This window comes from Hyla sarda, chromosome 1, assembly GCF_029499605.1.
Source record: "Hyla sarda isolate aHylSar1 chromosome 1, aHylSar1.hap1, whole genome shotgun sequence".
NCBI classification, from domain to species: Eukaryota; Metazoa; Chordata; class Amphibia; order Anura; family Hylidae; genus Hyla; species Hyla sarda.
In genome coordinates this window covers 591924605-591939020 of record NC_079189.1, presented here as the reverse complement: position 1 = coordinate 591939020, position 14416 = coordinate 591924605, and the positions used below count along the sequence as shown (strand labels likewise).

At 47.6% G+C, this 14416-nt stretch overlaps 1 protein-coding gene across 2 annotated transcripts in view; it reads right to left on the bottom strand.

Moving 5' to 3' along the window:
• Positions 1 to 14416, bottom strand: part of NUP155 (nucleoporin 155) — an 83958-nt gene that overhangs the window by 20179 nt on the left and 49363 nt on the right. For both annotated transcript variants that reach the window (XM_056546305.1, XM_056546315.1), the window contains exons 24-28: positions 11761 to 11899; positions 9115 to 9250; positions 6572 to 6725; positions 4951 to 5055; positions 4705 to 4859 (exon numbers count right to left, since the gene is read on the bottom strand). In XM_056546305.1, coding sequence (XP_056402280.1) covers positions 4705 to 4859; positions 4951 to 5055; positions 6572 to 6725; positions 9115 to 9250; positions 11761 to 11899 — 689 coding nt within the window. The remainder of the gene's footprint in view (positions 1 to 4704; positions 4860 to 4950; positions 5056 to 6571; positions 6726 to 9114; positions 9251 to 11760; positions 11900 to 14416) is intronic.

The following is a 14416-nucleotide window of genomic DNA, read 5'->3' as shown; positions in this document are numbered from 1 at the left end:
GGAGCCGTGTCCCCGAATGGAGCTTCTGAGAAAAAGATTTTACGGTAAGTGTAAAAAATCTCCTTTTCTCATTGGGGGACACAGGAACCGTGGGACGTACCAAAGCAGTCCCCGGGGTGGGAAAAACAATGCAACCCGGAATCAAGCGGACGGCAGAGCCACCGCTGCCTGCAAAACCTTACGCCCTAAAGAGGCGTCGGCAGATGCAGAAGTGTGCACTTGGTAAAACTTGGTGAACGTGTGCACTGAAGACCAAGTAGCCGCTTTACACATCTGTAGGGCCGAAGCCCTGTTAAAGACCGCCCAAGAGGCCCCAACAGAGCGAGTGGAGTGATCCGTAACCCGGAAGGGAGGATCCTTCCCCTTGGAACGATATGCTTCAGGAATGGCGGACCGGATCCACCTGGAGATGGTGGCCTTAGAAGCCGGCAAACCCTTGCGTCGGCCCTCCGGAAGGACAAACAGCGACTCCGACCGTCGGAAAGAAGAGGTGGCCGAAAGGTAAACTCTTAAGGCCCGGACCACATCCAGATTGTGGAGAGAACGCTCCTTAGGATGAGACGGAGCAGGGCAGAAGGAAGGAAGAACGATATCCTTGTTCAGATGACAAGACGAAACCACCTTCGGTTGAAAGGAAGGAACCGGCCGAAGCACTGCCTTGTTTTGATGAAGAATCAGGAAGTGAGGTTGACAAGAGAGAGCTGCCAATTCCGATACCCATCGGATTGAGGTCACAGCTACCAAAAAGGAGACCTTCCAAGAAAGGAAACAAAGAGAAATGTCGCGGATAGGCTCGAATGGAACGGATTGCAAGGCACTCAGGACCAAATTCAAGTCCCAAGGGGGAGTAGGAGACCTGTAGGGAGGAATCTCATGAGCTATCCCCTGAAGGAAAGTGCGAACCGATGAGTCGGAAGCTAGAGGCCGCTGAAAAAGAATAGACAGCGCAGACACCTTGAGAGAACTAAGAGCCAAACGCGTTTCAAGACCCGACTGCAGAAACGCCAGAAGGTTCGGCAGAGAAAAACGAACCGGAGAAAGAGAGCGGGCCTCACACCACCAAAAATAAGCCCGCCAATTCCTATGGTAGATTCTAGCCGTGGACGGTTTACGCGCCCTGAGCATAGTGTGAATAACCCCAGATGAGAAACCGCGAGCCTTCAATACCGCGGTTTCAACCGCCACGCTGTCAAACGCAGCGGCTGTGAATTGGGGTGGCAAAGGGGACCCTGAGAAAGATGATCGAGGCGATCTGGCAGCCAAAAGGGAACGTCCGCCACGAGTCGAACCACGTCGGCGTACCAAGAGCGACGGGGCCAATCCAGAGAAACTAGGATGGCCGATAAACCTTCCGCCTTGAGTTTCCTGAGCACTCGGGGAAGTGGCGGAAACAGGTACGGGAGAGTAAACCGAGCCCAGGGAATGACGAGGGCATCAGCGGCCAGAGCCAGAGGATTTCTGGACTTTGCCACGAAGGATGGAACCTGCCGATTTAGGCGGGACGCAAAGAGGTCCACGTCTGGAGTCCCCCAACGACGGCAAATGGACTCGAACACCTCCGGGTGAAGGGACCACTCCCCGGGATCGGGAGAGGAGCGACTTAGAAAGTCCGCTTCCCAGTTGTCCACCCCCGGGATGTGGATCGCTGATATGGAGGGAACCATGCGCTCCACCCAGATCAATATCTTGGACACCTCGGTCATGGCCGCACTGCTGCGAGTGCCTCCTTGGTGGTTCACATACGCCACAGCTGTGGCATTGTCCGACTGAATGCGAACTGGGCGACCTCGAAGAGACTCCCAGTGCCGGAGACAAAGGAAGATTGCCCGGATCTCTAGGACATTGATAGGAAGCCTAGCTTCCTGAGGGGACCGTCCGGTCCAGGAGAACACCCCCCCCAACCGAGGAGGCTCGCATCCGTCGTAAGAACCAGCCGTTGCAACGGTAGAAACGAGCGGCCGCTCTGAAGGAGGGGAGAGTGGAGCCACCAAAGAAGAGACTGGTGAGCCGAGGTGGGCAGACGGATCCGGTGATCCAAGGACAGGGGGGATCTGTCCCAGAGGGACAGAATGGCCCACTGAAGTGGACGGCAACGGAACTGTGAAAACGGAACCGCCGTTATGGCCGCCACCATTCTGCCCAGTACTGCCATGCAGGCACGAATGAACACTGGATGCAGGCGTCTCAAGTGACGAACGCTGGACAGCAGAGCAGAGGGAGGAAAACTCGGGCGCTCCCGGTATCGAACCGGAGGCCCAGAAGACCAGAGACCGGGAGGGAGAAAGGTTGGATTTGTTGCTGCAGAGTGCGAATGGCAGAATGAAAACCTGCAGCCAGAGCAGGTGAACAAAGGAGGCCGGGACCGAAAAAAACTATCCCGGGGAAAAGAAGCAAACTCGATTCGGTAACCGTCGGAGATGACTTCCCGAACCCAAGAGTCCTGGACTTGCGCCAACCAGACGTCCCGAAAAAGAAGTAAGCGACCGCCCACCCGAGACTGAGTCCGCTAGTTCACCCGGAGATCGGGAACGGTTAATGGAGGCTCCCGATCTAGGTGACCGGGATCTGGAAAGGCGGTTCGGGGAACAAGAACGACCCCTAGGAGAGTGGTTGCGAGACCGGGAACGCTGCCTAGGAGCGGGAGACCTGGAGCACGAGCACGACGCAAAGAAGACTGCCTTAAGGCCGTAGCTACCTCCTTGAAAACCTGTGTCAAGTCTGAGATAGTTTGGGAGAGGGAAGACACCCAAACCGGGTCAGGGACCACAGACACCGAAGGGCCATCTTGGGCAGGGGGAGTAGGCAGAACAAGTGGGTTCAGCCGAACCCCCCGAAAATTTAACCTTACACCCTGTACAAGCATAGTACAGGGGTGGACATTGCCAAGCACAGCTAACTAGTGACAGAAGAAAACTGGAACAAGCTCACCCAGGTTCCTGACTGACGTCCCTGCAGCTTCAGGAATACAGGACAGCCGGCTGGAATAAGCAGAGATGCAGCGGCCGAGAAGGGAGACCCACAGGAGCAGAGTGCAGCAGCGTCTATGAAGATAGCAGTGCTGGACCCGGAGTGGAGTCACGTGATCCCGTAGGGGAGGAGTTACCACACGCGCGCGCTAGCACGGCAGAGGCTGAGAAAAGCCTGGCGTGCCCGCGCTGCCGCCGGATAGGCTGAACATACCCTCCCCGTGCGAGCACTGCAGTCATTAGACGCGCAGAGAGCGCGAATAAGGGGGCGGGGCTACTCGCGGCCGGGACCAGGCCAAAGCCGTGGGATAAAGTAGCGGCCTGGCTCCCGGCCAAACATGCCGCCATGATGCCTGTGAAGCCGGCAGCCGGCTCCCACTGCGGGCACGACTGCCGGAGATAATAATAGCTCCCCAGAAAAAAACAGTCACAGGTCCCCAATAATGCCCCTTCCTCACAACAAAAAAGCCCCTCCAACCCTGATAATAAAGGTTATTCCTATGATTAACCCCTGAGGGGCCTTAGGTTAGGTGAAGTGGGGTGGGTGAGAGGGGTGTCAGGGAACATACTCACCTGACTATGGAGGTATACTAACCTCCCTAGAAGTCTTCTCCAGACTAAGCCTTCTGCATCATGCCAGGCTTCTTTAAGCGGGGCGAGCAGAAGCAATAGGCAACCCGGACCCAAGGTACAAACCTGATGCTGGCCAGTGGCGAGGAAGGGTTAACGGACCATACTCTATGGAACCGTGCCCTTCAGTCGCATGTGGGGAAACAGGCAGCGCCATGCTCCTGTCGCCCCTACCTAGAAAAACAAAAAAGAAGAAAAAATCTAAACACTAACTCTAAAAAAATAACAAAATAGACCAGGCCTGGAGCAATCCAGGCCCGTGTTGCCTCCTATGACACTAAGCTAAAACTGAGTGTCTCTAAGGCAGTAGGTGGGGTATACCCTGCTGGGAGGGGCCGACTTCTTTTTTTGTATGCCTAGTGTCAGCCTAATAGTGGCAGCAAGATATACCCATGGTTCCTGTGTCCCCCAATGGAGCTGAATGAGAAATTGTATATATATTTTTTTATTTTGCTTCACAAATAAATATTATATATATATATATATATATATATATATATATTTTATATATATTTTTTTTTAAACTAAATGAGCATAAAACAAGCTCTTATATGGCCCTTTAGATCATAAACATAAAGGCTTATGGCTAATAAAAGGCAAGGAGAGAAAAATGAAAACGTAAAAAATAAATAATCCTCTGTCCTTACGGGGTTAAGTTGTTAAAGGAAGTACAAGGCTGAGATTTTAAAGGGGTACTCTGTGAAAAACATCTTCTCTTATCCAAAGGATAGGGAATAAAATGACAGATAGCGGGGGTGCTGCGCGATATCCCCAGTCATCCGTGCACGGAGTGAACTTCACTTCATGCCGGATGACTGGAGGCTACAGCAGCCAGGCCCACTCTATTCATGTCTATGGGAGGAGGTGTGTCGGCTAGCCGTCACGCCCCCCTTCCAAAGACATAATTGGAGGGGGCGTGGTGTGAAGTCTCGAAAGGAGAAGCTCCAAGCTTCCGTGTTCCAGACGCCACTGCTGCCGGTCCAGAGATCGCGGTGGGACCCCCGCGATCAGACATCTTATCCCCTTATCCTCTTCATAGGTGATAAGATATTTTTCAGCGGAGTCCCCCTTTAAGTTCCTAGCGCATAAGTCCGATGTCCCCCTTCACCTGTCCATGTCTGCCAATTTGGCCACTACCCTCGCAGCGCTGCCGAAATTCCTGTTCTTCTCGTAGTATCTCCATAGTAAGTCCATGCTCCGCACTTTGTTCTGATCGTTCTTAGACATTCGCACTAGATGAGGCTCCAGGAAAGGAGAGTTAAGCTGCAAACATAGAAGACTCCAGTTACTTGATGTCAATAAGTAAGGGGCATCTCTACAGGCCCACAATGTGTCTAGGGCTACATCCTCTCACCTCTAGCAGCTTGTCTGAAAGATCTGCTTGTATGAGCCAGTTGAACAAGGCTATATTGAAGAGCTCATCTGGAGAACGCTGAGACAGTTTCAGCATCTGTTCAAACTAGGGGAAAAAATAATAAAAATACTGTCTTGTTACACAGTCATTACCTATAATTATACTTTACATTTACCAAACTAGTCCTCTACATGATTCCGATTTACTACATAGCACAATTTAGTCCGAGTCGGAGTTCTGATTTTCACATTTTATTAGTGCTCTGCAAGCTACACAGGACCAATAAAAGAGAATATTATGAGGGTCTATTCACACGGTGGGATATCCGCCTCAAATTAAAGCCCATAGACTTCTATGGGATTCCGCACTCCCATTCACACTTCTGAATTTCTGCTTGTTGAATTCCGCCTCAAATTAAAGGGGTACTCCGGCGCTTAGACATCTTATCCCCTATCCAAAGGATAGGGGATAAGATGCCTGATCGCGGGGGTCCTGCCGCTGGGTATCCCCGGGATTTTGCACGCCGCACCCCGTTAAAATCAGTCCTCGACTTTTTCAAAGTGGAAAATTTAATAGAAAGAAGCATATTTTTTAATAACATGCTATTGGAAAGTTATTCTGCATACATTAATCTATAATATATCAAAAGTTTTTTTGACGAAAGGTACCCTTTAATTTGAGGCGGAATTTCACAAGCGGAATAGACCCTTAGGCTAGGTTCACACTATGGACTTTCCGCCTGCAATTCCGCTTTGAAATTGCAGGCAGTAATTCCGCTTACTAAAATTGTACTGTATAGTGAATGGGTTTCCGCTCACAAATTCACACTTCGGAATTTGTGAACGGAAAATCCGCTTGAAAATTTCTGTCTAAAGCATGGTGTTGCTCATTCTTCAGGCGGAAATACTCGTGGTACACATTGCAGTCTATTGGAGACCCTCGGTCCCAGCGCCGACACTGCAGTCTCCAATAGACTACAGTTTTCTGTCCGGAGATTCTTCAGGGTGAACCTAGCCTAAATGTGTTTTTTATGCTTTGTATCCAAATGATAACACAACTGTCAAAAGGTCAGGGATGTGGAAATCCTATTGGGTGATGCCCAGGACATACAGTTACGGACGCTGGGCGGGTGAATTTTTTTGGTCCTTTAGCCCTGCTTTGGGCAAGCCGAGCCGGACCTAAAACCCCGGCAAGTAAGGCGGCCTTGAGGGCCGCCGTTAATATATCAGCATGAGGCGATGGTGGACATTTCCGCAATTAGCACGTCGTCTGTCACTGAAATACCGTAGTGTGCACTATGCAGCGGAATCCCACTGCCAGCAATGGCATTCAGCTGTACTGGAAGTTCTGACGGAAATTCCCAAGTGTGAACCTGGCTCTTCTTTCTTGTGGTGGATGATCTGAATTTACAGAGGCGCCTATGACTACCGTTTATACTATTATCCAGGGTAATTTGTTGCACTACTGGTCATGTCCTGGTGGTAGACTCTCTGTGAACTAGGGATGGTTTTGTTTGTGGGTTGGGTGGAGTCGTCGCGGATGAGGGCAAAATGCAATAAAAATTATCTGATTAAACAAATACAAAAATTAATAATTAAGATCTGTAAAACTATCGACATACATGAAGTCCAGCCTCTTCATTACTTAGCATGTTGGGGTCTGTGGACAATACCGGAGGGCCTGGCTTTTTGGGCACACTTGGGGATTGAGGAGCCGCTTTGCTCTGGTTAACCAGCTCTTGCAGAGTATCCGTGATACATTTGTAGCAGTTTAACCTGTCAGAAGAACAAGAGAGTTAATATTCCAAACAGGCTGTGAACAAAGCAGGCTGGCAGCTCTGAGTGTTCTCCATTGTGAACAAAGCAGACTGGCAGCTCGTAGTGTTTAGGACTCCAGCATGAGTCTGAAATGCTTGCTGCCAGGACTGGTAGGGAGACCCCTAGTGGTCATTTCTTCAAAGTGGAAAATTAAATAGAAAGAAGCATATTTTTTAATAACATGCAATTGTAAAGTTATTCTGCATACATCAATCTATAATATATCAAAAGTTTTTTTGATGAGAGGTACCCTTTAACAGCTGCTGTATGCTCCACAAGTTCATTTATTTTTGAATTTCCTTTCTGTCTGACCACAGTGCTCTCTGCTTACACCTCTGTCCATGTCAGGAACTGTCGGGAGCAGGAGAGGTTTGCTATGGGGATTTGTTCCTGCTCTGGACAGTTCCTGACATGGACAGAGGTGTCAGCAGAGAGCACTGTGGTCAGACAGAAAGGAAATTCAAAAATAAATGAACTTGTGGAGCATACAGCAGCTGTTACGTACTGGAAGGATTAAGATTTTTAAATAGAACTAATTTACATATCTGTAACTTTCTGACACCAGCTGATTAAACATTTTTTTTTTATTTTATAGCTTAGAGGAGCCTGATGACATATGTTTTTCATAGCATGTCGATCAGCCGTTCCAGAATTATAGTGTATGGTAGGCTTAAAGGGTACCTCTCATCTAAAATATATCAAAAGTTTATTTGATTAAGGAATGTTGAATAACTTTCCAATAGCATGTTAATGAAAAATATGCTTCTTTCTATTGTATTTTTCCCGATCAGTCCTGTCAGCAAGCATTTCTGACTCATGCTGGAGTCCTAAACACTCAGAGCTGCCAGCCTGCTTTGTTCACAGCCAAACAGGCTGTGAACAAAGCAGGCTGGCAGCTCTGAGTGTTCTCCTTTGTGAACAAAGCAGACTGGCAGCTCGTAGTGTTTAGGACTCCAGCATGAGTCTGAAATGCTTGCTGCCAGGACTGGTAGGGAGACCCCTAGTGGTCATTTCTTCAAAGTGGAAAATTAAATAGAAAGAAGCATATTTTTTAATAACATGCAATTGTAAAGTTATTCTGCATACATCAATCTATAATATATCAAAAGTTTTTTTGATGAGAGGTACCCTTTAACAGCTGCTGTATGCTCCACAAGTTCATTTATTTTTGAATTTCCTTTCTGTCTGACCACAGTGCTCTCTGCTTACACCTCTGTCCATGTCAGGAACTGTCGGGAGCAGGAGAGGTTTGCTATGGGGATTTGTTCCTGCTCTGGACAGTTCCTGACATGGACAGAGGTGTCAGCAGAGAGCACTGTGGTCAGACAGAAAGGAAATTCAAAAATAAATGAACTTGTGGAGCATACAGCAGCTGTTACGTACTGGAAGGATTAAGATTTTTAAATAGAACTAATTTACATATCTGTAACTTTCTGACACCAGCTGATTAAACATTTTTTTTTTATTTTATAGCTTAGAGGAGCCTGATGACATATGTTTTTCATAGCATGTCGATCAGCCGTTCCAGAATTATAGTGTATGGTAGGCTTAAAGGGTACCTCTCATCTAAAATATATCAAAAGTTTATTTGATTAAGGAATGTTGAATAACTTTCCAATAGCATGTTAATGAAAAATATGCTTCTTTCTATTGTATTTTTCCCGATCAGTCCTGTCAGCAAGCATTTCTGACTCATGCTGGAGTCCTAAACACTCAGAGCTGCCAGCCTGCTTTGTTCACAGCCAAACAGGCTGTGAACAAAGCAGGCTGGCAGCTCTGAGTGTTCTCCTTTGTGAACAAAGCAGACTGGCAGCTCGTAGTGTTTAGGACTCCAGCATGAGTCTGAAATGCTTGCTGCCAGGACTGGTAGGGAGACCCCTAGTGGTCATTTCTTCAAAGTGGACAATTAAATAGAAAGAAGCATATTTTTTAATAACATGCAATTGTAAAGTTATTCTGCATACATTAATCTATAATATATCAAACGTTTTTTGTGATGAGAGGTACCCTTTAATAGCAATCCGTGTTCAAGGGGTGTGTATTCTTTTGAGAGCACCGTCATCATTGAATACATGGCCCCGGACAAAATGTTATAAAAAGGAATGTGATCAGGCTCCCCTGAGCTATTTAAAAAGGTACACTAACTCTTCCTTTTTTTAATTAGCTGAAATAAATACAAATTTACACTGTAGAACAGTGTTTCCCAACCAGGGTGCCTCCAGCTGTTGCAAAACTACAACTCCCAGCAGGCCCGGACAGCCAACGGCTGTCCGTGACTGCTGGGAGTTGTAGTTTTGCAACAGCCGGAGGCACCCTGGTTGGGAAACACTGCTGTAAAATGACATACCTTTCCTGAAATGCCTGGAAGCCTGCAGCATCCTCTTCTGGCTCACCATTCTTGTGAAAGTGCAGTCCCAGTCCCTTAGGATCCTTCTTCTCAGCAGCAGATAGACCTAGTTCTACAACACCCTCATAAAATCGCACTGAAGATGCAAAAGGAAAATTATATTTTGCCCTTTTCCAAATTACATGATTACTGGTACATTTATAATACATATCAATATAGAGTAGAGTAAAGGGTTAAAGGGGTACTCCGGGGAAGTTAAAGTAAAAATGCCCCAAAGCCACCACAAAACCTGTTCTCTGTCCCCTGTAGTTATCCATGTGGTTTTGGCAGCTCCTTTGGCCCTTGATTTCTCCTAAATATTCTTTTTCCTTGTTTGCAGCACAGCCTTTGGCTGTCCGGGCATGCTGGGAGTTGTAGTTGGGCCATAGCTGGAGGAACCCTGGTTGGGAAACACTGCTCCAGAGGAAGTGCTTTTCTTTTTGAATTTCCCTTCTGTCTGACGACAGTGCTCTCTGCTGACACCTCTGTCTGTATCAGGAACTGTATCAGGAGTAGGAGCAAATCCCCACCTCTCCTGCTCTGGATAGTTCCTGACATGGACAGAGGTGTCAGCAGAGAGCATTGTGGTCAGACAGAAAAGAAACCCAAAAAGAAAAGAACCTCCTCTGGAGCATACAGCAGCTGATCAGTATTGGAAGGATTAAGATTTTTAAATAGAAGTAAAAAAATTTTTTTTCCACCAGAGTACCCCTTTAAGGAGAAGTCTCAAATTGGTGCAGACCTTCAGACTGAGGACGTGGAGGGATGGGGGTCTGGGAGCTTGGCTGCCAGGGGGGCTGGGCTTGAAGGAAATTCCTCTGGAAATGGAGAAAGAGTATGCTGCTTTTTAAGGCTTCTGTGAAGAGAAGCCACGAATGGAACAGAATCTCCTGGAGCGCCCCAAATACCGCTAATACCCGGAATGAGTTTGGAGGAGTAAAAGGAGCTTCTGCCTCCAAGAGTTTGGAGATAATCAAGTCTAGGCGTATACCAAAGAGTCTGACTTTTGTAAAGGTTAGGCCAGTGAGGGCATTTTTGAAAGCAGCATCTTTAAAGAGGTACTCCGCCCCTAGACATCTTATCCCCTATCCAAAGGATAGGGGAAAAGATGTCCGATCACCAGGGTCCCGCAGCAGGGACCCCCATGATCTCTGTGCAGCACCCGGCGTTCATTTAGAACACTGGGTGCAGGCGGCGGGGGTCGTGACGTCATGTTTCGAACGCTGGGGCAGCGGAGTACCCTTTTAAGTCAACTGCAGCGCTTTTTGTCCAACGTGTCCCAAGGCCAACATCTGGCAAGGGCCTATACCCAGTCCACAACACATCACAGGCAGCAGGAAAAACCACTGTTAGACCAGCCACTGCAGGGGATTGGGGCAGGGAAGTATCTCTTTAAAAAAAAATTTAAAAAATGATAAATAAAAAAAAGCACACAGTCGAATATATAAAAATTTAAAAAGATAAAAACTTTTATATATCACCTTTTTATTTCTTCGTCAATTGTCAAGGAGGCGGGGCTGAGCTGCCAAACTGCCACACCACCTTGCTCACCCCCACCTCCCAGCCTTTCCTTGATTGACATATATAGCCCTGTACATTGGTAGGGGCTGGGAGACAAGGGCAAGTGAGGAGATGTGTTACACTGTGAAACTTTAGCAGTTTGACACCGCCTTCTTGACACTGGGCTGCAAAATAATACATTTGGCAACCACCATCAGCTCCAGGAAAGGTACAGTTTGCTCTTCTACCCCAGCAATTACAGCTAAAATATTCCCTTCATGGTCCTTTATGGTTTACCCATAACTGCATTTCTCAGAATGCTTAAATGATAACTCTCATTAAAACTCATTGTTGCTATTGCACTCCTTATGGTAAATAAAAAAAAAATCTTTCTAATGAACTTTGTTTAAAAAAAAAAAAAAAAAAAAGTTTTCTATGTTTTATTTGTGTTTAAAAAAAGCTGCCACTAGGTGTCTCCCTACTTCTCCAGAGCACATTTCACCCCATCTCTCGCACAGACTTTGGACTCCTACTGGCCTGGCAGATGTCCAAAATCAGGAAATGCAGTCTGGGGTGCTGAAGGGGGTGTTTGCAGCCTTAGCCAATCATAGCTCATCTCACACTGAACTGCTCTGGGCTGTGTGTAGCTGAGTGAGCGAGGAAGTTCTCCCCTGTATGGCTTCAAAAGATGTCACACCTGCTGGGGAACGCCCCTTCCCAGTCTGTGAATCTGACTGAGACTGAACAGAAAATACAGAGAGGTATCAAGGTAGAAAACTAAAAAATAATAAAAATAAAGGCAGGGGGTGGTTTATCATGATTGGGGGGGGGGGGGGGGGGAGGATTATAATGTTTAACAAGATAATGACAGGTACTCTTTAAAGGTTATGTTCACTTAAAATAAACATTGAAGAGCATGTGATGTTCACTAAACGCACTGTGGCCCCTTCACACAGCTGATCAGATATCGCTATGTAATCCGGAAGCAAGAAAAGTTTCTCTCTGTTGCCACCTATAAGATCTTGGTATGGGAATTGCAATGTTAAAAAGAAAGCAATAAAAAGTTTGACCACAATTCTTGAGGCCAGCAAGTAGTATAGTTAATACCTTGCCTGTACTGTCCACAGACATTAGCCAGGTCAACTTGTTGACTTATTTTCTGGTACTCCCGCAGAGACTCTCTGAGCATTAACTCTTTATCATATTTAGTCTGTGCCTGACGGGACCGCTGCAGAAGCTCATTTGCCTGGAACATAAAACAAAAGAGGTTAGTTTGCACTCACAGCAGATGCTGTACTTATAAAACTATTAGGCAATTGTTATAACACAGAAACCTAACGGTTACCGACACCTTCGCACTAGACTTTTTATTGTTCATTGGCTCTCTAAATGCAAAAAAAGAAACTTTCTAAATAGCTCATTAAAGGGGTACTCCGCCCTTAGACATCTTATCCCCTATCCAAAAGGAAAAGGGATAAGATGTCCGATCGCGGGGGTCCCCAGCTCCCTGCTGCACCCGGCGTTCCTTTAGAGCGTCGTGTGCAGTGCCGGAGAATCGAGATGTCACGGTCACGCCCCGCTCGTGACATCACGGCCACGCCCCCTCAGTGCAAGTCTATGGGAGGGGGCGTGACTTCAGTCACGCCCCCTCCCATAGACTTGCATTGAGGGAGCATGGCCGTGGCGTCACGAGCGGGGCGTGACCGTGATGTCATGAGTCTCCGCCCTGCATCGCCAGTCATCCGGCATGGAGCGAAGTTCGCTATGTGCACCGGGTGTCTGGGGTCCTTTGGATAGTGGATAAGAGGTCTAGGGGCGGAGTACCCCTTTAAAACTCCCTAAACTGTTTTGCAGGTGTGGAGTCTGTGCAAGTCCTTCACTTAGACGGTGATGCTGGTGACACAGATCACACAAATTCTAACTGTATCAGTTCTATGGTCCGTGATAGCATCTATGTCAGTGATAGCATCAAGAAAGGGATGACCAATGCAAAAAGTCCTCCCTCTATAAAGTGGAGCATAGACAAAAGGAGGGAATGCTCGATTAGACTATCTGGTAGGGACCTTAGACATGGTGAATGGTGTGGGTACACTAACAAAGTAAACTTATCATGTGACACTTATCACAGTCGTCATACTCCTGTCATGGCAGATCAGATAAAAAGGGAGAAAAGTGTCCAAGTGTTTATGGGAGGGCACATCACAGATGATGTACTGTATCAGAGTAGAGATTGGAAGAAAGAAAACACCAATGGCTGTCTGAAGGTGGAGGGGGAGGGGAGAGATCACACAGCCTGTTAGGAGTGTAAAGAAGAGCACCCATGACACTGTCAGGAAAGAGAAGATCTTACTCCTTGGCTGTAGACAGAAAATGTCGACCAAAAAGAAAAGCTAAGGCTGGGTTCACACCACGTTTTGTTAAATACGGTTCCCGTATACGGCTGGGAGGAGGGGGCGGGGCTTAATCGCGGTGCCCGCACTCAGCCGAATAGGGGAACCATATTTAATGTATGTCTATGAGCCGACCGCTCAACCACGTTTTTGCCTGCGGTAGGGAAACCGCATACAGCCGAAAACGAAGCCGACCGGAGGCTCCGGTTCACTCCGGTCGGCTCATAGATATACATTAAATACGGTTCCCGAATACGGCTGGGTGCGGGCGCTGCGATTAAGCCCCCCCCCTCCTCCCAGCTGTATACGGGAACCGTATTTAACAAAACGTGGTGTGAACCCAGCCTAACCTAGTAAAGTCAGTTTTATCCTGAACAAAATGATCTCACATCCACCAAGTATTACTGGGAGGAACATATCCACATATTGGGGGAGATTTATCAAAACCTGTGCAGAGGGAAAGTGGGCTAACCAGGATTACAAAAATAGAGCTGATAATTTTATTAATAGGCACTGTCAGATACAATAACTTTTGATGTTATAAAGGATGCAAAAACAATATGTTTTGCAATTGCTTTCATCAGAAAATTTTCAGTATTTCATTCTGAAAAATCCAGTCAAAAAACTGGCCACGTGTCCCCCTGCCTCCTGGGACACATACCAGCCCTGCAGTGTCCAGTGGTCAATGAGACGTCATGGACACCATGAGTGATTGACAGGGCTGCAGGTAGGTCCAGGGCAGCTGTGAGTCAGAGGAGAGTGATGGAGGGGGAGGAGTCATCACAGTGAGGAGAAGAGAGGGACACACACCTTGCCTCTGCATGGACAGAGGCACTGAGCAATGATGGCAAGTAAATAAAATTAAGTAAGAGAAATATGTTGTAGACTAGGGATCGACCGATATCGATTTTTCAGGGCTGATACAGATAATCTGCGACCTTTCAGGCCGATAATTTATACCGATATTCCGGTATAAGTTATCGGCTATTACCCCCCGGCCCCCGCAGATCAATGATTTAAAGCGGGCGCTCTAAATCAATGAACTGCAGCGGCTTTTGTGAGGCCAGAGACCGCCGCCCGCTTCTCTCCCCCTGCCTGTTCTGGGGTCCTCCCTAGTCCAATCACCACCGCTGCCCCATTGCCTCCCCCATCCCGGGTTTTATAATTACCTGTTCCCGGGGTCCGCGCTTCTTCTGGCTCCGGCAGCGTCCTGAGCTGTCACTGTGTGCACTGACTGAGACGTCGCGTTGAGGACGTCACTCATCATTGCGCTGCACAGCACAATGCACAGGACGCCGCAGGAGCCAAAAGTAGCGCAGACCCCGGGAACAGGTAATTATAAAACTGGGGATGGGGTTGGCAATGGGGCAGCG